General features: G+C 59.4%; 1 protein-coding gene across 2 annotated transcripts in view; it reads right to left on the minus strand.

The window, feature by feature from the left end:
* si:ch211-221n20.8 (multiple epidermal growth factor-like domains protein 6) overlaps positions 1-25,452 on the minus strand; it is a 105,868-nt gene that overhangs the window by 64,785 nt on the left and 15,631 nt on the right. For both annotated transcript variants that reach the window (XM_041184683.1, XM_041184682.1), the window contains exons 5-6: positions 6,052-6,192; positions 3,265-3,390 (exon numbers count right to left, since the gene is read on the minus strand). In XM_041184683.1, coding sequence (XP_041040617.1) covers positions 3,265-3,390; positions 6,052-6,192 — 267 coding nt within the window. The remainder of the gene's footprint in view (positions 1-3,264; positions 3,391-6,051; positions 6,193-25,452) is intronic.

Here is a 25,452-nt window from a genome sequence, read left to right on the forward strand (position 1 = left end):
CGGGGACCCTGACCTCTGGGGAGGTGCTGGTGCGTTCAGTGCCCAAGGATCTCCCCACCCTCCCGACTCACCAATAGGCCACGCGGGAAACGGGCGTGGGGGTGGGGGGGTTCAGGAGGGGAATGCAGAGGAAAATTGAAAATTGCTTTGTCAGCAAAAAAAAAACCCAAACTGCATTCCGTGTTTTGTGAGCAGATCCAGACCTCCACTGGGAGATGGAAATCCAGCTCCAGGGGCCACTCAGTTTCAGATTTATTCATAAAGTGGAACTTTACAATTGTATATACCATAAGACCATAAGACAAAGGAGCAGAAATTAGGCCATTCGGCTCATCGAGTCTGCTCCGCCATTCAATCATGGCTGATAGGCTTCTCAACCCCATTCTCCCGCCTTCTCCCCGTAACCTTTGATCCCCTTACCAATCAAGAACCTATCTATCTTGGTCTTAAATACACTCAATGACCTGGCCTCCACAGCCTTCTGTGGCAATGAATTCCATAGATTCACCATTCTCTGGCTAAAGAAGTTTCTCCTCATCTCTGTTCTAAAAGGTCTTCCCTTTACTCTGAGGCTGTGCCCTCGGGTCCTAGTCTCTCCTACTAATGGAAACATCTTCCCCACGTCCACTCTATCCAGGCCTTTCAGTATTCTGTAAGTTTCAATCAGATCCCCCCCCCACATCCTTCTAAACTCCACCGAGTGTAGACCCAGAGTCCTCAAACGTTCCTCATATGTTAATCCTTTCATTCCTGGGATCGTTCTCGTGAACCTCCTCTGGACCCTCTCCTATAGCTCCTAACTCTATTCAAAACACAGCGTCAATGTACACTCAAATGATGATTCAGTCAGTGCCCTCCACCTGTAAATACCTAAATTTATACAATTAACAATGATAACTGCATAAACTCATCCCACACCTACAATGCGGTAATCACCAGCCTCCTGCCCTATGGGAGCAGTGAATCATTACACAGACTGAGATCTTGCAATGTTGACATGGAGTCCGTACACCGAGACCCCTGGACACAGTGATGTAACCCTGTGTGGGCCCGAAGCATTACCATTGGTAACAACTCCCCAGAAGCTGGGCTCTTGTACCCCTATAGTAGACACGCCCCGTCTCCGGAGAACGTACCACTACCCGAGGTCTATGATGCTGAGGGTATAACTCCTGGCCACGGGCCCCAAGTCTAGGCAGTGGAAACCGGAATAAAGACAGTCCAGCTGCTCTCCAGGGATGCAGTGGCCTCCTAGTCAGGCTGATGACCTGTCAGGTTTTTAAATGTATTCTTTCATGGGACGTGGGCATCACTGGCTGGGCCAGCACTTGTTGCCCATCCCTAATGGGTCTGCTCAACCATTCCAGAGGGAAGTTAAGAATCAGCCACGTTGCTGTGGGTCTGGAGTCACATGTAGGCCAGACCAGGTAAGGACAGCAGATTTCCTTCCCTCAAGGATATCAGTGAACCAGATGGGTTTTTACAACAATCGATGATCGTGGACACCACAACCAAGACCAGCTTTCAATTCCAGACCTTTTTTAAATAGTAATTAAATAATGTAGCCCCAGGGCATTAGCCTGGGGCCTCTGGGTTACTTAGGCCAGTGACATTACCACCAAGCCACCATCTCCCCATCATGAAAGCTTTCATTACAGAAATAGCCCAGAGACAGGCCAGCAAATACAACTGCTAAACATCCCGAGCTGCTGGTGGAAGTCTCCGTTTATAGAGAACGCAGGAGACAATGAGCAGTCTGCTATACCCTGAGGGAGTGTGAGGAGCTGCACTCTGGGGGTGATCTACACAAGCCTCCATTTATGCTCGAGATTCCCTGCGCAGGAGCAGGTTGAGGTTGTCAATCCTGATGATCTCTTCATTGGCCATTTGCATTAGGATCTGCGATCTTCCTGGGTGCAGAGCCGCTAGGTCACGATAGGAGAGCTTGTTGTGATGCTGGGTCAGTGACTGGGGGGTGGGTGGGGGGGGGATATTTTTTGAAGTGGGTGGGTGGCGTTTACATACGTTTTTACAGGGGAGGAGTCAGTAACTGACCAGACAGCTACAAGATCACCTAACACAGGGACCAGGGAGCAGAGTCAGGTGGTCAGTGGCTTTAGTGGGAATGGGAGACAGAGCAGGAGCTGTAGACAAGGTGAGTTCGGAGATGGAGGTTGGAATTATAAAGAGACTCGGGATCGGGTCTGAGTTAAAGGGGGGTCTCCTGGAGGGAGCCAGTGGACAGGGGCAAGTAGCAGAGACAGCTGAACGACGGTCCCAAACCTAATGGCCAAGCCTATGAGCTCTTTGCACATAGAACGAAACAGCACAGGAGGCTGTTCAGCCCGTCATGCCTGTGCTAGCTCTTCTGCTCAGCTCTTTCCCATATAGCCTTTAAAATGTTTCCCTCGCAAATATTTATCTAATTCCCTTTTGTAAGTTATCATTGAACCTGCTTCCGCTCTCCCAACAGGTAGCGCATTCCAGGTTACAGCAAAGTGTAAGGTGAGCAGGTTTGGTCTCGTTACCTCAGGAGGGATAGACCCGCACTGGAGGCCGTTCAGAGAAGGTTCACGCGGCTGATTCCCGGGATGAAAGGGAGGTTTATCTCACGAGGGAAGGTTGAGCAGATCGGGCCCTGTACCCACTGGGGTTTGAGAGGTGATCTTATTGAAGGTTCTGAGGGGTGGGGGGGCGCGGGGGGGATGGTTTGTCAGGGTAGATGCTGAGAGGAGGTGCGGGGAAATCTATAAACAAACAAAACAGGAGCAGGAGAAGGCCATTCAGCCCCTCGAGCCTGCTCCACCATTCAACAAGATCACAGCCGATCTGCTTGTGCTTCAAGTTCCACATTCCCATCTACCCCCCGATAAGCTTCGATCCCCGCGCCTGTCTAGACCTAGGAGATGTGGTTTAAAAATCAGGGGTCCCCGTATTTAAAGTTGAAGACAAGGGGGGATTTCTTCTCCCAGAGGATCGCTCGTCTCTGGAACTCTTTACCCCAGAGAGCAGTGGAGGCTGGGTCACTGCTTACGTTCAAGGCCGAGTTAGACAGATTTTTGATCGGCGAGGGAGACAAGGGCAGGAAATTGGGGTTGAGGCCACAGTCAGATCGGCCATGATCTTATTGAATGGCGGAGCAGGCTCGAGGGGCTGAGTGGCCTACTCCTGCTCTTATTTCTATATTCTTATGGGGAGCGGAGGTGAGGCAGTGGGAAATGGTGCGGAGTCCAGGGTAAACGTTACACAGTTTGTCTCACTTACCCAGGCAGGCGAGTCCCTGCAGCCTGAATCCAGGCTGACAGATACAGCTGTAGCTTCCCACTGTGTTGATGCACTGATTACCCAGCTCCCGCCTGCATTTCTCCTCAAATGTACATTCATCCACATCTGAGAAAGGGGGAGAAAGAGAGAGGGGGAGGGAAAGAGGGAGAAAGAGAGAGGGGGGAAAGAAAGAGGGGGAGAGAGAGAGAGAGAAAAAGAAAGAGAGAGCATAAGAGAGGGAGGGAGAGAGGGTGAGAGAGAGAGAGAAAGAGATGGAGGGAGGGGGAGAGGGAGAAAAAGAGAAAAAGAGAGAATAAGAGAGAGAGGTAGAAAGAGGATGAGAGAGATAGGGAGAGAGAAAGGGAGAGAAGAGTGAGAGAGGGAGGGACAGGGGGAAGGAGGTAGAGAGAGAGAGAGGGAGAGAGAGAGAGGGAGAGGGAGGGAGAGGGTAGGAGAGTGAGAGAGAGACAGAGAGAGACAGAGACAGAGAGAGAGAGGCAAAGCGAGACAGAGAGAGAGGGAGGGAGAGAGTGAGAGACAGAGAGAGAGAGAGAGGCAGAGAGAGAGAAGAGAGGCAGAGAGAGAGAGAGAGAGGCAGAGAGAGAGAGAGAGAGACAGAGAGAGAGAGAGAAACAGAGAGAGAGAGAGGGAGAGCGAGAGAGAGGGAGGGAGGGTGAGAGAGACAGAAAGAGAGACAGAAAGAGAGACAGAGAGAGATGGAGAGACAGAGAGAGAGAGAGGGAGAGAGGGGGAATAGGACAAAATGTTCAGTGAAACATACAGAACAAGACAAACCGTTGAGAACAGTGCCGATTGTTGAACCTTATGCAAGTTTGTTTGAAGCTGAAATTTTATAAACACGAGCATTGAGTCTAAAAGCAGAGACATTCCCAAAACTGTACAAATCAGCGGTTTGATTGCGTTTAGAATCATTACCAGGATATTCCTCTAGGCTCCTCCTGATTGGTCACTGTAACTTTGGGAGATCAGCAGAAATCCAGTTTCCACTGCGTACCCAGGGTTACCTGAAACCTAGCACCGACTGACCAACTGGGAGTCACATCCTCCCCCTCAACAGCACCAGCGCTTGGCTTTTGGGATTTATTTGCAGATTTGTGATGCCCCCTTTAAATGAATAGCCTGATGTGCAGAAGAAGGAAACAATTGCATTCCTGTAGCACCTTTCATAACCCCAGGGCATTCCCAGGAATTTTAATAGCTAATGGAGTGCCTTCTGAAGTGTATTCACTGTTGTAAAGTGGGAAATGTGGCAAATGAGTTACACACAGCAAGATCCCACAGACAGCAGCATGGCAACAACCCGCTAGAGGGTTAAATATTGCCCAGGACACTGGGGATAGGTGATAACTCCATGGTCTTCTCCAGTTTAGCAGCATAGGGTCTTTTACATGCACCTATGATGCCAAGCTTAGTCTCATCTGAAAGGCAGCACCTCCAACAGTGCGGCACTCCCTCAGCGCTGCACTGGAGTGTCGGGTTTTTGTGCCAAGTCCCGGAGCGGGGCTGGAACCCAGAGCCTTCAGAGCGCTGCCACTGACTCCGTGCAAGATCAGGTCACAGTTCATACTGCCCTCCTCTTGGAATTCAGATCCTGCTGCTCTGTGAGGGCCCTTCGGTCACCTCTCCGGACTCCCCTCCCTCTCACAGAGCTGATTCCTCCTGTAGACAGCTTCCCCACGTCGTGCAGTGTGGTGCCATGTCGCGAGCGTGAGGTGAGGGGGTCAAAGCTTTAATAGTCCGACAGGTTTTCATGTGACCCAAGAGAGAAACAAAAACTGGGAAATGGGAGTTCGGGGTCCAAACTGGTCTTAAATCCCTTAAAATGGAACACGAGTACAAACTGGGAAGCGAGGGGACTGGTCTGAACTGTGTTTTTTTTTTCACTTCTGGGGAGGTCCTTGCTTTGGGGTAGGGGCCTCCATGACCGAGGCTGTCTCCCTGCGATCGTGAGCTGGGATTCATAACATTCCTTATCCCAGCATTCCGGCATTCCAGCTGTTATCGGGCTGTGTGAACCGAGGGGCTGCAAAACCGCGGCTAATTGAAGTCATGCGTGACTCGGGGTCAAATCTGTTAGTGGTCCTGCCGAGACAGAGATTCATTATCGCATTCCAGCTACAGGCAGACAGAGAGCCAGAGAGGCAAGGCAGCAGCTGCCTGTATAGTGACAGGACTCAGCAAAGGGGGGAGGAGGTGAGGGTGGGGGGGGGGGCGTGGAAGGAGAGAGAAGAGGGCAAGAGAGAGTATCAGGAGAGAGGTAGAGAGTCGAGGGGGGTGGGGGAGAGAGAAAGGCGGGAGAGGAGGCGAGAGAAGGGGATTTGAGGGAGGAGGGTGAGAGAGGAAGGAGAGAGTGAGTGGGACAGAGAAGGGCAGAGGCGGGTTGAGAGTGGGGAGGCAGTGGGAGGCTGCGTGAGGCTGAGTGAGGCTGGCATGGCTAAAGGAGTGAGAGAGAGAGAGAGAGAGAGAACAAGAGAAAATAACCCAGAACAGATAAAGGGACAGAAAGATAGACAAGGAGAAGATGACGAGAGGAAGATCAAGGGGATTGGATCCATTTTTAAGGTTCACAAGACCGGTTCAGACAAGTGTCACTGGAACTCTTCATCTCCAAGTTTGACTGGATTGTCCCGTTGGTCAGATCAGTGAATCATGTTGAGCTGATTCTGCTCTCGATCGTGTTCACACAGGAGGAAAGTCTGGAGAACCTCAGCGTCTCCAGCTGAGTGTTATCGCCACCACCCCCCCCCCCTCCTCCCCCATTCTCACCGACACAGCTCTTTCCATCCAGCGAGTGCACGAATCCTGCTTTGCAGAAGCAGGAGAAGGATCCGGGCGTGTTGGTGCAGGAGGCGTACGGATAACAGGCCCAGAGTCCCGACACCTCAGACAGCTGGCACTCATCGATGTCTGAAAAAATACACAAGAGAGGCAACGAGACTGAGCGGCCACTCAACCAGAGGGGAGGGGCTCACAGTGAAAGCTTCCCTCAGGGAAGGGGAGAACAGACTGGGATACAGATCAGGTACAGACCAGGGGAGGGGGCAGATACAGACCGGGGGACAGGGCTGATACACACCAGGGGACAGGGCTGATACAGACTGGGGGACAGGGCTGATACACACCAGGGGACAGGGCTGATACACACCAGGGGACAGGGCTGATACACACCAGGGGACAGGGCTGATACAGACTGGGGGACAGGGCTGATACACACCAGGGGACAGGGCTGATACACACCAGGGGACAGGGCTGATACAGACTGGGGGACAGGGCTGATACACACCAGGGGACAGGGCCGATACAGACAGGGGGGCAGGGCTGATACACACCGGGGGACAGGGCTGATACAGACCGGGGGACAAGGCTGATACAGACAGGGGGGCAGGGCTGATACACACCGGGGGACAGGGCTGATACAGACAGGGGGACAGGGCTAATACACACCGGGGGACAGGGCTGATACAGACCGGGGGACAGGGCTGATACAGACTGGGGGACAGGGCTGATACAGACAGGGGGACAGGGCTGATACAGACAGGGGGACAGGGCTGATACAGACAGGGGGGCAGGGCTGATACACACTGGGGACAGGGCTGATACAGACAGGGGGACAGGGCTGATACACAACGGGGGACAGGGCTGATACAGACAGGGGGACAGGGCTGATACAGACAGGGGGACAGGGCTGATACAGACAGGGGGGCAGGGCTGATACACACTGGGGACAGGGCTGATACAGACAGGGGGACAGGGCTGATACAGACAGGGGGACAGGGCTGATACAGACAGGGGGGCAGGGCTGATACACACTGGGGACAGGGCTGATACAGACAGGGGGACAGGGCTGATACAGACAGGGGGACAGGGCTGATACAGACAGGGGGGCAGGGCTGATACACACTGGGGACAGGGCTGATACAGACAGGGGGACAGGGCTGATACACACTGGGGTCAGGGCTGATACAGACAGGGGGACAAGGCTGATACACACTGGGGACAGGGCTGATACAGACAGGGGGACAGGGCTGATACAGACAGGGGGACAGGGCTGATACACACTGGGGACAGGGCTGATACAGACAGGGGGACAGGGCTGATACACACCGGGGGACAGGGCTGATACAGACCGGGGGACAAGGCTGATACAGACAGGGGGACAGGGCTGATACAGACCGGGGGACAGGGCTGATACATACCGGGGGACAGGGCTGATACAGACCGGGGGACAGGGCTGATACAGACAGGGGGACAGGGCTGATACACACCGGGGAACAGGGCTGATACAGACTGGGGGACAGGGCTGATACACACCAGGGGACAGGGCCGATACAGACTGGGGGACAGGGCTGATACACACCAGGGGACAGGGCTGATACACACCTGGGGACAGGGCTGATACACACCAGGGGACAGGGCTGATACATACCGGGGGACAGGGCTGATACACACCGGGGGACAGGGCTGATACAGACTGGGGGACAGGGCTGATACACACCGGGGGACAGGGCTGATACAGACTGGGGGACAGGACTGATACAGACAGGGGGACAGGGCTGATACAGACAGGGGGACAGGGCTGATACAGACAGGGGGACAGGGCTGATACAGACCGGGGGACAGGGCTGATACAGACTGGGGGACAGGGCTGATACAGACTGGGGGACAGGGCTGATACAGACTGGGGGACAGGGCTGATACAGACTGGGGGACAGGGCTGATACACACCGGGGGACAGGGCTGATACAGACTGGGGGACAGGGCTGATACACACCGGGGGACAGGGCTGATACACACCGGTGGACAGGGCTGATACAGACTGGGGGACAGGGCTGATACACACCGGGGGACAGGGCTGATACACACCGGGGGACAGGGCTGATACAGACTGGGGGACAGGGCTGATACACACCGGGGGACAGGGCTGATACACACCAGGGGACAGGGCTGATACAGACAGGGGGACAGGGCTGATACACACCAGGGGACAGGGCTGATACACACCAGGGGACAGGGCCGATACAGACTGGGGGACAGGCTGATACACACCAGGGGACAGGGCTGATACAGACTGGGGGACAGGGCTGATACACACCGGGGGACAGGGCTGATACACACCAGGGGACAGGGCTGATACACACCAGGGGACAGGGCTGATACACACCGGGGGACAGGGCTGATACAGACAGGGGGACAGGGCTGATACAGACTGGGGGACAGGGCTGATACAGACAGGGGGACAGGGCTGATACAGACAGGGGGACAGGGCTGATACACAACGGGGGACAGGGCTGATACACACCGGGGAACAGGGCTGATACACACCAGAGGACAGGGCTGATACAGACCGGGGGACAGGGCTGATACACAACGGGGGACAGGGCTGATACACACCGGGGAACAGGGCTGATACACACCGGGGGACAGGGCTGATACACACCGGGGGACAGGGCTGATACAGACCGGGGGACAGGGCTGATACAGACAGGGGGACAGGGCTGATACACACCAGGGGACAGGGCTGATACAGACTGGGGGACAGGGCTGATACACACCGGGGGACAGGGCTGATACAGACTGGGGGACAGGGCTGATACACACCGGGGGACAGGGCTGATACAGACAGGGGGACAGGGCTGATACACACCAGGGGACAGGGCTGATACAGACTGGGGGACAGGGCTGATACACACCGGGGGACAGGGCTGATACAGTCCGGCAGTCCGGGCTACAGTACATGTGACTCCAGACCCACGGGAATGTGGCTGCCTCTTAACTATCCTGTGAACTAGGGGGCAACTAGGGGTGGGCAATAAACGCTGGCCTGGCCAGTGACTCCCACATCCCATGAACGAATGAAAAAGAATAGATACTGGAGGTTGCAGTTAATGATCTCCGGCTGGTGAGTTTGCCGGTGGGTCTGGGTGGGTGTGAGGAACCGTGACATTACCTGAACAGCCTTCCTGTCCTGATCCTGCCTAACCCCGCTCTGTCCTGAACTGTACAGACCCACCGTCACTCCAATCTAGCCCACTGGGCGTGTTCAGGGTCGGGGGTGGGGGAAGGTGGGGCACTGGGTGTGTTCAGGGCCGGGGGTGGCGGGAAGGTGGGGCACTGGGTGTGTTCAGGGTTGGGGGGAAGGTGGGGCACTGGGCGTGTTCAGGGTCGGGGGGAAGGTGGGGCACTGGGCGTGTTCAGGGTCGGGGGGAAGGTGGGGCACTGGGCGTGTTCAGGGTCGGGGGGAAGGTGGGGCACTGGATGTGTTCAGGGTCGGGGGGAAGGTGGGGCACTGGGCGTGTTCAGGGTCGGGGGGAAGGTGGGGCACTGGGTGTGTTCAGGGTCGGGGGGAAGGTGGGGCACTGGGCGTGTTCAGGGTCGGGGGGAAGGTGGGGCACTGGGTGTGTTCAGGGTCGGGGGGAAGGTGGGGCACTGGGCGTGTTCAGGGTCGGGGGGAAGGTGGGGCACTGGGCGTGTTCAGGGCCGGGGGTGGGGGGAAGGTGGGGCACTGGGTGTGTTCAGGGTCGGGGGGAAGGTGGGGCACTGGGTGTGTTCAGGGCCGGGGGGAAGGTGGGGCACTGGGTGTGTTCAGGGTCGGGGGGAAGGAGGGGCACTGGGCGTGTTCAGGGGTGGGGGGAAGGTGGGGCACTGGGCGTGTTCAGGGCCGGGGGTGGGGGGAAGGTGGGGCACTGGGTGTGTTCAGGGTCGGGGGGAAGGTGGGGCACTGGGCGTGTTCAGGGTCGGGGGGAAGGTGGGGCACTGGGTGTGTTCAGGGTCGGGGGGAAGGTGGGGCACTGGGCGTGTTCAGGGGTGGGGGGAAGGTGGGGCACTGGGCGTGTTCAGGGCCGGGGGTGGGGGAAGGTGGGGCACTGGGTGTGTTCAGGGTCGGGGGGAAGGTGGGGCACTGGGCGTGTTCAGGGTCGGGGGTGGCGGGAAGGTGGGGCACTGGATGTGTTCAGGGTCGGGGGGAAGGTGGGGCACTGGGCGTGTTCAGGGTCGGGGGGAAGGTGGGGCACTGGGTGTGTTCAGGGTCGGGGGGAAGGTGGGGCACTGGGCGTGTTCAGGGTCGGGGGGAAGGTGGGGCACTGGGCGTGTTCAGGGCCGGGGGTGGGGGGAAGGTGGGGCACTGGGTGTGTTCAGGGTCGGGGGGAAGGTGGGGCACTGGGTGTGTTCAGGGCCGGGGGGAAGGTGGGGCACTGGGTGTGTTCAGGGTCGGGGGGAAGGTGGGGCACTGGGCGTGTTCAGGGGTGGGGGGAAGGTGGGGCACTGGGCGTGTTCAGGGCCAGGGGGGGGAAGGTGGGGCACTGGGTGTGTTCAGGGTCGGGGGGAAGGTGGGGCACTGGGCGTGTTCAGGGGTGGGGGGAAGGTGGGGCACTGGGCGTGTTCAGGGCCGGGGGTGGGGGGAAGGTGGGGCACTGGGTGTGTTCAGGGTCGGGGGGAAGGTGGGGCACTGGGCGTGTTCAGGGTCGGGGGGAAGGTGGGGCACTGGGTGTGTTCAGGGTCGGGGGGAAGGTGGGGCACTGGGCGTGTTCAGGGGTGGGGGGAAGGTGGGGCACTGGGCGTGTTCAGGGCCGGGGGTGGGGGAAGGTGGGGCACTGGGTGTGTTCAGGGTTGGGGGGAAGGTGGGGCACTGGGCGTGTTCAGGGCCGGGGGGAAGGTGGGGCACTGGGCGTGTTCAGGGCCGGGGGGAAGGTGGGGCACTGGGCGTGTTCAGGGTTGGGGGGAAGGTGGGGCACTGGGCGTGTTCAGGGCCGGGGGTGGGGGAAGGTGGGGCACTGGGTGTGTTCAGGGTTGGGGGGAAGGTGGGGCACTGGGCGTGTTCAGGGTCGGGGGTGGGGGGAAGGTGGGGCACTGGGCGTGTTCAGGGTCGGGGTTGGGGGGAAGGTGGGGCACTGGGTGTGTTCAGGGCCGGGGGGAAGGTGGGGCACTGGGCGTGTTCAGGGCCGGGGGGAAGGTGGGGCACTGGGCGTGTTCAGGGCCGGGGGGAAGGTGGGGCACTGGGCGTGTTCAGGGGTGGGGGGAAGGTGGGGCACTGGGCGTGTTCAGGGCCGGGGGTGGGGGAAGGTGGGGCACTGGGTGTGTTCAGGGTGGGGGGGAAGGTGGGGCACTGGGCGTGTTCAGGGCCGGGGGGAAGGTGGGGCACTGGGCGTGTTCAGGGCCGGGGGGAAGGTGGGGCACTGGGCGTGTTCAGGGTTGGGGGGAAGGTGGGGCACTGGGCGTGTTCAGGGCCGGGGGGGGGAAGGTGGGGCACTGGGTGTGTTCAGGGTCGGGGGGAAGGTGGGGCACTGGGTGTGTTCAGGGCCGGGGGTGGGGGGAAGGTGGGGCACTGGGTGTGTTCAGGGCCGGGGGTGGGGGAAGGTGGGGCACTGGGTGTGTTCAGGGCCGGGGGTGGGGGAAGGTGGGGCACTGGGTGTGTTCAGGGCCGGGGGTGGGGGAAGGTGGGGCACTGGGCGTGTTCAGGGCCGGGGGTGGGGGAAGGTGGGGCGCTGGGTGTGTTCAGGGTCGGGGGTGGGGGGAAGGTGGGGCACTGGGCGTGTTCAGGGTCGGGGGTGGGGGGAAGGTGGGGCACTGGGCGTGTTCAGGGTCGGGGGTGAGGGGAAGGTGGGGCACTGGGTGTGTTCAGGGTCGGGGGTGGGGGGAAGGTGGGGCACTGGGTGTGTTCAGGGTCGGGGGGAAGGTGGGGCACTGGGTGTGTTCAGGGTTGGGGGTGGGGGAAGGTGGGGCACTGGGCGTGTTCAGGGTCGGGGGGAAGGTGGGGCACTGGGCGTGTTCAGGGCCGGGGGTGGGGGGAAGGTGGGGCACTGGGTGTGTTCAGTGTCGGGGGGAAGGTGGGGCACTGGGCGTGTTCAGTGTCGGGGGGAAGGTGGGGCACTGGGCGTGTTCAGTGTCGGGGGGAAGGTGGGGCACTGGGTGTGTTCAGGGTCGGGGGGAAGGTGGGGCACTGGGTGTGTTCAGGGGTGGGGGGAAGGTGGGGCACTGGGCGTGTTCAGGGCCGGGGGGGGAAGGTGGGGCACTGGGCGTGTTCAGGGTCGGGGGGAAGGTGGGGCACTGGGCGTGTTCAGGGCCGGGGGTGGGGGGAAGGTAGGGCACTGGGCGTGTTCAGGGCCGGGGGTGGGCTGAAGGTGGGGCACTGGGCGTGTTCAGGGTCGGGGGGAAGGTGGGGCACTGGGCGTGTTCAGGGTCGGGGGGAAGGTGGGGCACTGGGCGTGTTCAGGGCCGGGGGTGGGGGGAAGGTGGGGCACTGGGCGTGTTCAGGGCCGGGGGGGGAAGGTGGGGCACTGGGCGTGTTCAGGGTTGGGGGGAAGGTGGGGCACTGGGCGTGTTCAGGGCCGGGGGTGGGGGGAAGGTGGGGCACTGGGCGTGTTCAGGGTCGGGGGTGGGGGGAAGGTGGGGCACTGGGTGTGTTCAGGGCCGGGAGGAAGGTGGGGCACTGGGTGTGTTCAGGGTTGGGGGGAAGGTGGGGCACTGGGCGTGTTCAGGGCCGGGGGGAAGGTGGGGCACTGGGCGTGTTCAGGGCCGGGGGGAAGGTGGGGCACTGGGCGTGTTCAGGGTTGGGGGGAAGGTGGGGCACTGGGCGTGTTCAGGGCCGGGGGGGGGGAAGGTGGGGCGCTGGGTGTGTTCAGGGTTGGGGGGAAGGTGGGGCACTGGGTGTGTTCAGGGCCGGGGGTGTGGGGAAGGTGGGGCACTGGGTGTGTTCAGGGCCGGGGGTGGGGGAAGGTGGGGCACTGGGTGTGTTCAGGGCCGGGGGTGGGGGAAGGTGGGGCACTGGGCGTGTTCAGGGCCAGGGGGAAGGTGGGGCACTGGGTGTGTTCAGGGCCGGGGGTGGGGGAAGGTGGGGCACTGGGCGTGTTCAGGGCCGGGGGGAAGGTGGGGCACTGGGCGTGTTCAGGGCCGGGGGGAAGGTGGGGCACTGGGTGTGTTCAGTGTCGGGGGGAAGGTGGAGCACTGGGCGTGTTCAGGGCCGGGTGTGGGGGGAAGGTGGGGCACTGGGCGTGTTCAGGGCCGGGGGTGGGGGGAAGGTGGGGCACTGGGTGTGTTCAGGGTCGGGGGTGGGGGGAAGGTGGGGCACTGGGCGTGTTCAGGGTCGGGGGTGGGGGGAAGGTGGGGCACTGGGTGTGTTCAGGGTCGGGGGGAAGGTGGGGCACTGGGCGTGTTCAGGGTCGGGGGTGGGGGGAAGGTGGGGCACTGGGTGTGTTCAGGGTCGGGGGGAAGGTGGGGCGCTGGGTGTGTTCAGGGTCGGGGGGAAGGTGGGGCACTGGGCGTGTTCAGGGTCGGGGGGAAGGTGGGGCACTGGGCGTGTTCAGGGCCGGGGGTGGGGGGAAGGTGGGGCACTGGGCGTGTTCAGGGTCGGGGGGAAGGTGGGGCACTGGGTGTGTTCAGGGCCGGGGGTGTGGGGAAGGTGGGGCACTGGGCGTGTTCAGGGCCGGGGGGAAGGTGGGGCACTGGGTGTGTTCAGGGTCGGGGGGAAGGTGGGGCACTGGATGTGTTCAGGTTCGGGGGGAAGGTGGGGCACTGGGCGTGTTCAGGGCCGGGGGTGGGGGGAAGGTGGGGCACTGGGCGTGTTCAGGGCCGGGGTCGGGGGGAAGGTGGGGCACTGGGTGTGTTCAGGGTTGGGGGTGGGGGGAAGGTGGGGCACTGGATGTGTTCAGGGTCGGGGGGAAGGTGGGGCACTGGGTGTGTTCAGGGTTGGGGGTGGGGGGAAGGTGGGGCACTGGGTGTGTTCAGGGTCGGGGGGAAGGTGGGGCACTGGGTGTGTTCAGGGTCGGGGTGGGGGGAAGGTGGGGCACTGGGCGTGTTCAGGGTCGGGGGGAAGGTGGGGCACTGGGCGTGTTCAGGGTCGGGGGGAAGGTGGGGCACTGGGCGTGTTCAGGGTCGGGGGGAAGGTGGGGCACTGGGCGTGTTCAGGGTCGGGGGGAAGGTGGTGCACTGGGTGTGTTCAGGGTCAGGGCCGGGGGGAAGGTGGGGCACTGGGCGTGTTCAGGGCCGGGGGGAAGGTGGGGCACTGGGCGTGTTCAGGGCCGGGTGTGGGGGGAAGGTGGGGCACTGGGTGTGTTCAGGGTCGGGGGGAAGGTGGGGCACTGGGCGTGCTCAGGGCCGGGGGGAAGGTGGGGCACTGGGCGTGTTCAGGGCCGGGTGTGGGGGGAAGGTGGGGCACTGGGTGTGTTCAGGGCCGGGGGGAAGGTGGGGCACTGGGTGTGTTCAGGGTCGGGGGGAAGGTGGGGCACTGGGTGTGTTCAGGGTCGGGGGGAAGGTGGGGCACTGGGCGTGTCCAGGGCCGGGGGGAAGGTGGGGCACTGGGCGTGTTCAGGGCCGGGGGGGGAAGGTGGGGCACTGGGCGTGTTCAGGGTCGGGGGTGGGGGGAAGGTGGGGCACTGGGTGTGTTCAGGGTCGGGGGTGGGGGGAAGGTGGGGCACTGGGCGTGTTCAGGGCCGGGGGGGGAAGGTGGGGCACTGGGTGTGTTCAGTGTCGGGGGGAAGGTGGGGCACTGGGCGTGTTCAGGGCCGGGGGGGGAAGGTGGGGCACTGGGCGTGTTCAGGGTCGGGGGTGGGGGGAAGGTGGGGCACTGGGTGTGTTCAGGGTCGGGGGTGGGGGGAAGGTGGGGCACTGGGCGTGTTCAGGGTCGGGGGGAAGGTGGGGCACTGGGCGTGTTCAGGGCCGGGGGGAAGGTGGGGCACTGGGCGTGTTCAGGGCCGGGGGGGGAAGGTGGGGCACTGGGTGTGTTCAGGGTCGGGGGTGGGGGGAAGGTGGGGCACTGGGCGTGTTCAGGGTCGGGGGGAAGGTGGGGCACTGGGCGTGTTCAGGGCCGGGGGGGGAAGGTGGGGCACTGGGCGTGTTCACGGTCGGGGGTGGGGGGAAGGTGGGGCACTGGGTGTGTTCAGGGTCGGGGGTGGGGGGAAGGTGGGGCACTGGGCGTGTTCAGGGTCGGGGGGAAGGTGGGGCACTGGGCGTGTTCAGGGCCGGGGGGGGAAGGTGGGGCACTGGGCGTGTTCACGGTCGGGGGTGGGGGGAAGGTGGGGCACTGGGTGTGTTCAGGGTCGGGGGTGGGGGGAAGGTGGGGCACTGGGCGTGTTCAGGGGTCGGGGGGAAGGTGGGGCACTGGGCGTGTTCAGGGCCGGGGGGAAGGTGGGGCACTGGGCGTGTTCAGGGCCGGGGGGGGAAGGTGGGGCACTGGGTGTGTTCAGTGTCGGGGGGAAGGTGGGGCACTGGGTGTGTTCAGTGTCGGGGGGAAGGTGGGGCACTGGGCGTGTTCAGGGCCGGGGGGGGAAGGTGGGGCACTGGGTGTGTTCAGTGTCGGGGGGGAAGGTGGGGCACTGGGTGTGTTCAGTGTCGGGGGGAAGGTGGGGCACTGGGCGTGTTCAGGGCCGGGGGGGGAAGGTGGGGCACTGGGCGTGTTCAGGGTCGGGGGGGGAAGGTGGGGCACTGGGCGTGTTCAGGGCCGGGGGGGGAAGGTGGGGCACTGGGCGTGTTCAGGGTCGGGGGTGGGGGGAAGGTGGGGCACTGGGCGTGTTCAGGGCCGGGGGTTGGGGGAAGGTGGGGCACTGGGCGTGTTCAGGGTCGGGGGGAATGTTGTGGGGGGAGGTGGTGATGTCTGGGCCCCAAGTGGGAAAGCGAGCGGGGGACTCCCTCAAGTACCCCTTTCAGCATCGAATTCCCCCCCCACCTCGTGGTCTGCCACCCCCTCCGGGGTGCTCCCTCCCACCCTGGCATCTTCATCAAGACCCCCTACCTCCCCAAACCCTCTCCCATCCTTTAAGCCTCCCCTCACCTTTCCCTCCTCTCCATGAGACACTCACACCCCTCCCCCCAGCCTCCTGCCTACCTGGTCCTGGACTCTGGGTGTTTAGAGCCCGGGCACTGCTTGCAGTACCAGCAGTGACCACTGCTCCAGGTGGCGCCGCTCGGGCCGCAGAGCAGCTGGCCGCTCTCTGAGGCTGGACATCCGCCCAAGTGAGGGGAAGGGGGTCTCATAGACAGTAAATTTACACTCCATGGAGTGTTACAGGGCTGACGGACACTGGCGTTCATGGGGAGTGGAGCGTTGGTGGGTACCCCTGGCACCCATTAAACTCCGCCCCTGGGCAGGGAGGCTGGTATAGACCCTGGAATGGAGACTGGGGCACGGACCAGCAGAGAGGCCGGGGTAGAGACTGGGATCGTACATCATTGGCACACGTCTGTCTCTGGAGACAGTGGTTTGTACCCAGGGTGTATGTCACTACTTCTGTGTTGAACATTCTGTTGTGGCTGTGTGGCATTCCCTCCTGCAGCTGGCACAGACGAGTGGTGCTGGCTCCCAGGTCGACTTTTTTTTTCCCTTCTGGTGGGTTCTTTTTTTTTCTGCAGGCATCTTATCGTTTCTTCTGTCCTCTACTTTTTCCACATCCTCCCTGACCGCTTGTCTCCAGACTCTCTCCAGTCAGGCAGCGAGGACATTGCATGCATCAGCTCTGCTCCCGGTCCACCTGAAGTCTCTGCTTGCAGGCATCCTTGTATTGCAGACATGGGTGACCTGTTGGTCTCTTGGCGACAGCAAGTGTGCCGTAGAACATGTCTTTGGGGATGCGGCTGTCATCCATTCGACTCGTGACCCAGCCAACAGTCGCTGCCGACTCGAGGGCAAACATGCTGTGGATCCCTGCATGCTGGTGTATTTCCATATTCATCTGTCTTGTTAGGAGATATTCTTCCGAGACAGTGGAGGTGGAAGCTGTTCAGCTGCTTTTCTTGATTTGCACAAGTTGTCCATGCATCTCTATTGTAAAGGAGGGTGCTGCGAATACCTGGTACACATTGCAGCTTCATACCTTGGGTTAGTTTTCTGTTGGTCCACACTTGACCTCTTACCCTCGACTTGACAGTGCTGCCTCGGCAGTCCTGGTGCTGATTTCAGGTATCACGCCTGATAATTGTTTTTCCGAGGTGTGTGAGGCTGTCGACAACCTCCAGAGTGAGGCTGTCCGTGTTGATGGGAGGTGGACTCTCTACATCCTGGACAACAGCTTTGGTCTTCCTGATGCCTGGGACAACAGATCTACGAGCTGGTGCAAGTGAGCTTCAGTATAGGATGCCAGGGTGGCATCATCAACAAACAGGGATCGGACTGGGATAGGGACAGGGATACGGACTGTGATAGGGTCTGGGATACGGACTGGGATAGGGACTGGGATACGGACTGGGATAGGGACTGGGATACGGACTGGGATAGGGACTGTGATAGGGACTGGGATAGGGACTGGGATACGGACTGTGATAGGGACTGGGATAGAGACTGGGATAGGGACTGGTATACGGACTGGGATAGGGACTGGGATACGGACTATGATAGGGACTGGGATACGGACTGGGATACGGACTGTGATAGGGACTGGGAAAGGGACTGGGATACGGACTGGGATAGGGACTGGGATAGGGACAGGGATAGGGAATGGGATACGGACTGGGATAGGGACTGGGATAGGGACTGGGATACGGACTGGGATAGGGACTGGGAAAGGGACTGGGATAGGGACTGGGATACGGACTGGGATACGGACTGGGATAGGGACTGGGATACGGACTGGGATACGGACTGGGATAGGGACTGGGATAGGGACTGGGATACGGACTGGGATAGGGACTGGGAAAGGGACTGGGATAGGGACTGGGATAGGGACTGGGATACGGACTGTGATAGGGACATGGATAGGGACTGGGATAGGGACTGGGATACGGATTGTAATAGGGACATGGATAGGGACTGGAATAGGGACTGGGATACGGACTGTGATAGGGACTGGGATACGGACTGTGATAGGGACATGGATAGGGACTGGGATAGGGACTGGGATAGGAATTGGGATAGGGACTGGGATACGGACTGTGATAGGGACTGGGATACGGACTGTGATAGGGACATGGATAGGGACTGGGATAGGGACTGGGATAGGAACTGGGATAGGGACTGGGATACGGACTGTGATAGGGACTGGGATAGGGACTGGGATAGGGACTGGGATACGGACTGTGATAGGGACTGGGATACGGACTGGGATAGGGACTGTGATACGGACCGGGATAGGGTCTGGGATACGGACTGGGATACGGACTGGGATACGGACTGGGATAGGGTCTGGGATACGGACTGGGATAGGGACTGGGATACGGACTGGGATAGGGCCTGGGATAGGGACTGGGATACGGACTGGGTTAGGGACTGGGATACGGACTGGGATACGGACTGGGATAGGGACTGGGATAGGGACTGTGATAGGGACTGGGATACGGACTGGGATACGGACTGGGATACGGACTGGGATAGGGACTGGGATACGGACTGGGATACGGACTGTGATAGGGACTGGGATAGGGACTGGGATAGGGACTGTGATAGGGACTGGCATAGGGACAGGGATACGGACTGGGATAGGGACATGGATAGGGACTGGGATAGGGACTGTGATAGGGACTGGGATAGGGTCTGGGATACGGACAGGGATACGGACTGGGATAGGGACTGTGATAGGGACAGGGATAGGGACTGGGATACGGACTGGGATATGGACTGGGATAGGGATTGGGATAGGGACTGGGATAGGAACTGGGATAGGGACTGGGATACGGACTGGGATAGGGACTGGGATAGGGACTGGGATAGGGACTGGGATACGGACTGGGATAGGGACTGGGATACGGACTGGGATAGGGACTGGGATACGGACTGGGATAGGGACTGGGATACGGACTGGGATACGGACTGGGATACGGTCTGGGATAGGGACAGGGATAGGGACTGGAATAGGGACGGATAGGGACTGGGATACGGACTGGGATACGGACTGGGATACGGATTGGGATAGGGACTGGGATAGGGACTGCGATAGGGACTGGGATAGGGACTGGGATACGGACTGGGATAGGGACTGGGATAGGGACTGGGATAGGGACTTGGATAGGGACTGGGATAGGGACTGGGATAGGGACTGGGATATGGTCTGGCATACAGACTGGGATAGGGACTGGGATACGGACTGGGATAGGGACTGGGATACGGACTGTGATAGGGAATGGGATACGGACTGGGATACGGACTGGGATAAGGTCTGGGATAGGGACTGGGATAGGGACTGGAATAGGGACTTGGATAGGGACTGGGATACGGACTGGGATACGGACTGGGATACGGACTGGGATAGGGACTGGGATAGGGACTGCGATAGGGACTGGGATACAGACTGGGATACGGACTGGGATAGGGACTGGGATACGGACTGGGATACGGACTGGGATACGGACTGGGATACGGACTGGGATAGGGACTGGGATATGGACTGGGATAGGGACTGGGATACAGACTGGATAGGGACTGGGATACGGACTGGGATACGGACTGGGATACGGACTGGGATAGGGACTGGAATAGGGACTGGGATAGGGACTGGAATAGGGACTGGGATACGGACTGGGATACGGACTGGGATACGGACTGTGATAGGGACTGGGATACGGACTGGGATACAGACTGGGATATGGACTGGGATACGGACTGGGATATGGACTGGGATAGGGACTGGGATACAGACTGGGATATGGACTGGGATACGGACTGGGATACGGACTGGGATAGGGACTGTGATAGGGACTGGGATACGGACTGGGATAGGGGCTGGGATAGGGACTGGGATACAGACTGGGATAGGGACTGGGATACGGACTGTGATAGGGACTGGAATACGGACTGGGATAGGGACTGGGATACGGACTGGGATAGGGACTGGGATACGGACTGGGATAGGGACTGGGATAGGGACTGCGATAGGGACTGGGATAGGGACTGGGATACAGACTGGGATACGGACTGGGATAGGGACTGGGATACGGACTGGGATATGGACTGGGATAGGGACTGGGATACAGACTGGATAGGGACTGGGATACGGACTGGGATACGGACTGGGATACGGACTGGGATACGGATTAGGATAGGGACTGCGATAGGGACTGGGATAGGGACTGGAATAGGGACAGGGATACGGACTGGGATACGGACTGTGATAGGGACTGTGATAGGGACTGGGATAGGGACTGGGATACGGACTGGGATACAGACTGGGATATGGACTGGGATATGGACTGGGATACGGACTGGGATATGGACTGGGATAGGGACTGGGATACAGACTGGGATATGGACTGGGATACGGACTGGGATACGGACTGGGATAGGGACTGTGATAGGGACTGTGATAGGGACTGCGATAGGGACTGGGATACGGACTGGGATACGGACTGGGATAGGGACTGTGATAGGGACTGCGATAGGGTCTGGGATACGGACTGGGATAGGGTCTGGGATAGGGACTGGGATACAGACTGGGATAGGGACTGGGATACGGACTGTGATAGGGACTGGAATACGGACTGGGATAGGGACTGGGATACGGACTGCGATAGGGACTGGTATACGGACTGGGATACGGACTGGGATAGGGACTGGGATACGGACTGGGATAGGGACTGGGATACGGACTGGGATACGGACTGTGATAGGGACTGGGATACGGACTGGGATACGGACTGGGATACGGACTGCGATAGGGACTGGGATACGGACTGTGACAGGGACTGGGATACAGACTGGGATAGGGACTGGGATACGGACTGGGATAGGGACTGTGATACGGACTGTGATAGGGACTGTGATAGGGACAGGGATAGGGACTGGGATACGGACTGGGATAGGGACTGGGATATGGACTGGGATATGGACTGGGATAGGGACTGGGATACGGACTGTGATAGGGACTGGGATATGGACTGTGATAGGGACATGGATAGGGACTGGGATAGGGACTGGGATACGGACTGTGATAGGGACTGGGATACGGACTGTGATAGGGACTGGGATACGGACTGTGATAGGGACTGGGATATGGACTGTGATAGGGACTGGGATAGGGTCTGGGATACGGACTGGGATACGGACTGGGATACGGACTGGGATAGGGTCTGGGATACGGACTGGGATACGGTCTGGGATACGGACTGGGATATGGACTGGGATATGGACTGGGATAGGGACAGGGATACGGACTGGGATAGGGACTGGGATACGGACTGTGATAGGGACTGGGATACGGACTGGGATAGGGACTGTGATACGGACCGGGATAGGGTCTGGGATACGGACTGGGATACGGACTGGGATACGGACTGGGATAGGGCCTGGGATAGGGACTTGGATACGGACTGGGATACGGACTGGGATACGGACTGGGATACGGACTGGGATAGGGACTGTGCTAGTGACTGGGATACGGACTGGGATACGGACTGGGATACGGACTGGGATAGGGACTGGGATAGGGACTGGGATACGGACTGGGATACGGACTGTGATAGGGACTGGGATAGGGACTGGGATAGGGACTGGGATACGGACTGGGATACGGACTGGGATACGGACTGGGATAGGGTCTGGGATACGGACAGGGATAGGGACTGTGATAGGGACTGTCATAGGGACTGTGATAGGGACTGGGATAGGGACTGGGATAGGGACTGGGATAGGGACTGGAATACGGACTGGGATACGGACTGTGATAGGGACAGGGATAGGGACTGGGATACGGACTGGGATACGGACTGGGATAGGGACTGGGATATGGACTGGGATACGGACTGGGATACGGACTGTGATAGGGACTGGGATAGGGATTGGGATAGGGACTGGGATAGGAACTGGGATAGGGACTGGGATACGGACTGGGATAGGGACTGGGATACGGACTGGGCTAGGGACTGGGATAGGGACTGGGATAGGGACTGGGATATGCACTGGGATAGGGACTGGGAAAGGGACTGGGATAGGGACTGGGATACGGACTGGGATAGGGACTGTGATAGGGACTGTGATAGGGACTGGGATACGGATTGGGATACGGACTGGGTTACGGTCTGGGATAGGGACTGGGATAGGGACTGGAATAGGGACTGGAATAGGGACTGGAATAGGGACTTGGATAGGGACTTGGATAGGGACTGGGATACGGACTGGGATACGGACTGGGATACGGACAGGGATACGGACTGGGATAGGGACTGTGATAGGGACAGGGATAGGGACTGGGATACGGACTGGGATATGGACTGGGATAGGGATTGGGATAGGGACTGGGATAGGAACTGGGATAGGGACTGGGATACGGACTGGGATAGGGACTGGGATAGGGACTGGGATAGGGACTGGGATACGGACTGGGATAGGGACTGGGATACGGACTGGGATAGGGACTGGGATACGGACTGGGATACGGACTGGGATACGGTCTGGGATAGGGACAGGGATAGGGACTGGAATAGGGACGGATAGGGACTGGGATACGGACTGGGATACGGACTGGGATACGGATTGGGATAGGGACTGGGATAGGGACTGCGATAGGGACTGGGATAGGGACTGGGATACGGACTGGGATAGGGACTGGGATAGGGACTGGGATAGGGACTTGGATAGGGACTGGGATAGGGACTGGGATAGGGACTGGGATATGGTCTGGCATACAGACTGGGATAGGGACTGGGATACGGACTGGGATAGGGACTGGGATACGGACTGTGATAGGGAATGGGATACGGACTGGGATACGGACTGGGATAAGGTCTGGGATAGGGACTGGGATAGGGACTGGAATAGGGACTTGGATAGGGACTGGGATACGGACTGGGATACGGACTGGGATACGGACTGGGATAGGGACTGGGATAGGGACTGCGATAGGGACTGGGATACAGACTGGGATACGGACTGGGATAGGGACTGGGATACGGACTGGGATACGGACTGGGATACGGACTGGGATACGGACTGGGATAGGGACTGGGATATGGACTGGGATAGGGACTGGGATACAGACTGGATAGGGACTGGGATACGGACTGGGATACGGACTGGGATACGGACTGGGATAGGGACTGGAATAGGGACTGGGATAGGGACTGGAATAGGGACTGGGATACGGACTGGGATACGGACTGGGATACGGACTGTGATAGGGACTGGGATACGGACTGGGATACAGACTGGGATATGGACTGGGATACGGACTGGGATATGGACTGGGATAGGGACTGGGATACAGACTGGGATATGGACTGGGATACGGACTGGGATACGGACTGGGATAGGGACTGTGATAGGGACTGGGATACGGACTGGGATAGGGGCTGGGATAGGGACTGGGATACAGACTGGGATAGGGACTGGGATACGGACTGTGATAGGGACTGGAATACGGACTGGGATAGGGACTGGGATACGGACTGGGATAGGGACTGGGATACGGACTGGGATAGGGACTGGGATAGGGACTGCGATAGGGACTGGGATAGGGACTGGGATACAGACTGGGATACGGACTGGGATAGTGACTGGGATACGGACTGGGATATGGACTGGGATAGGGACTGGGATACAGACTGGATAGGGACTGGGATACGGACTGGGATACGGACTGGGATACGGACTGGGATACGGATTAGGATAGGGACTGCGATAGGGACTGGGATAGGGACTGGAATAGGGACTGGGATACGGACTGGGATACGGACTGTGATAGGGACTGTGATAGGGACTGGGATAGGGACTGGGATACGGACTGGGATACAGACTGGGATATGGACTGGGATATGGACTGGGATACGGACTGGGATATGGACTGGGATAGGGACTGGGATACAGACTGGGATATGGACTGGGATACGGACTGGGATACGGACTGGGATAGGGACTGTGATAGGGACTGTGATAGGGACTGCGATAGGGACTGGGATACGGACTGGGATACGGACTGGGATAGGGACTGTGATAGGGACTGCGATAGGGTCTGGGATACGGACTGGGATAGGGGCTGGGATAGGGACTGGGATACAGACTGGGATAGGGACTGGGATACGGACTGTGATAGGGACTGGAATACGGACTGGGATAGGGACTGGGATACGGACTGCGATAGGGACTGGTATACGGACTGGGATACGGACTGGGATAGGGACTGGGATACGGACTGGGATAGGGACTGGGATACGGACTGGGATACGGACTGTGATAGGGACTGGGATACGGACTGGGATACGGACTGGGATACGGACTGCGATAGGGACTGGGATACGGACTGTGATAGGGACTGGGATACAGACTGGGATAGGGACTGGGATACGGACTGGGATAGGGACTGTGATACGGACTGTGATAGGGACTGTGATAGGGACAGGGATAGGGACTGGGATACGGACTGGGATAGGGACTGGGATATGGACTGGGATATGGACTGGGATAGGGACTGGGATACGGACTGTGATAGGGACTGGGATATGGACTGTGATAGGGACATGGATAGGGACTGGGATAGGGACTGGGATACGGACTGTGATAGGGACTGGGATACGGACTGTGATAGGGACTGGGATATGGACTGTGATAGGGACTGGGATAGGGTCTGGGATACGGACTGGGATACGGACTGGGATACGGACTGGGATAGGGTCTGGGATACGGACTGGGATACGGTCTGGGATACGGACTGGGATATGGACTGGGATATGGACTGGGATAGGGACAGGGATACGGACTGGGATAGGGACTGGGATACGGACTGTGATAGGGACTGGGATACGGACTGGGATAGGGACTGTGATACGGACCGGGATAGGGTCTGGGATACGGACTGGGATACGGACTGGGATACGGACTGGGATAGGGCCTGGGATAGGGACTTGGATACGGACTGGGATACGGACTGGGATACGGACTGGGATAGGGACTGGGATAGGGACTGTGCTAGTGACTGGGATACGGACTGGGATACGGACTGGGATACGGACTGGGATAGGGACTGGGATAGGGACTGGGATACGGACTGGGATACGGACTGTGATAGGGACTGGGATAGGGACTGGGATAGGGACTGGGATACGGACTGGGATACGGACTGGGATAGGGTCTGGGATACGGACAGGGATAGGGACTGTGATAGGGACTGTCATAGGGACTGTGATAGGGACTGGGATAGGGACTGGGATAGGGACTGGGATAGGGACTGGAATACGGACTGGGATACGGACTGTGATAGGGACAGGGATAGGGACTGGGATACGGACTGGGATACGGACTGGGATAGGGACTGGGATATGGACTGG

The sequence above is a fragment of the Carcharodon carcharias genome, chromosome 3, assembly GCF_017639515.1.
Source record: "Carcharodon carcharias isolate sCarCar2 chromosome 3, sCarCar2.pri, whole genome shotgun sequence".
NCBI lineage: Eukaryota > Metazoa > Chordata > Chondrichthyes > Lamniformes > Lamnidae > Carcharodon > Carcharodon carcharias.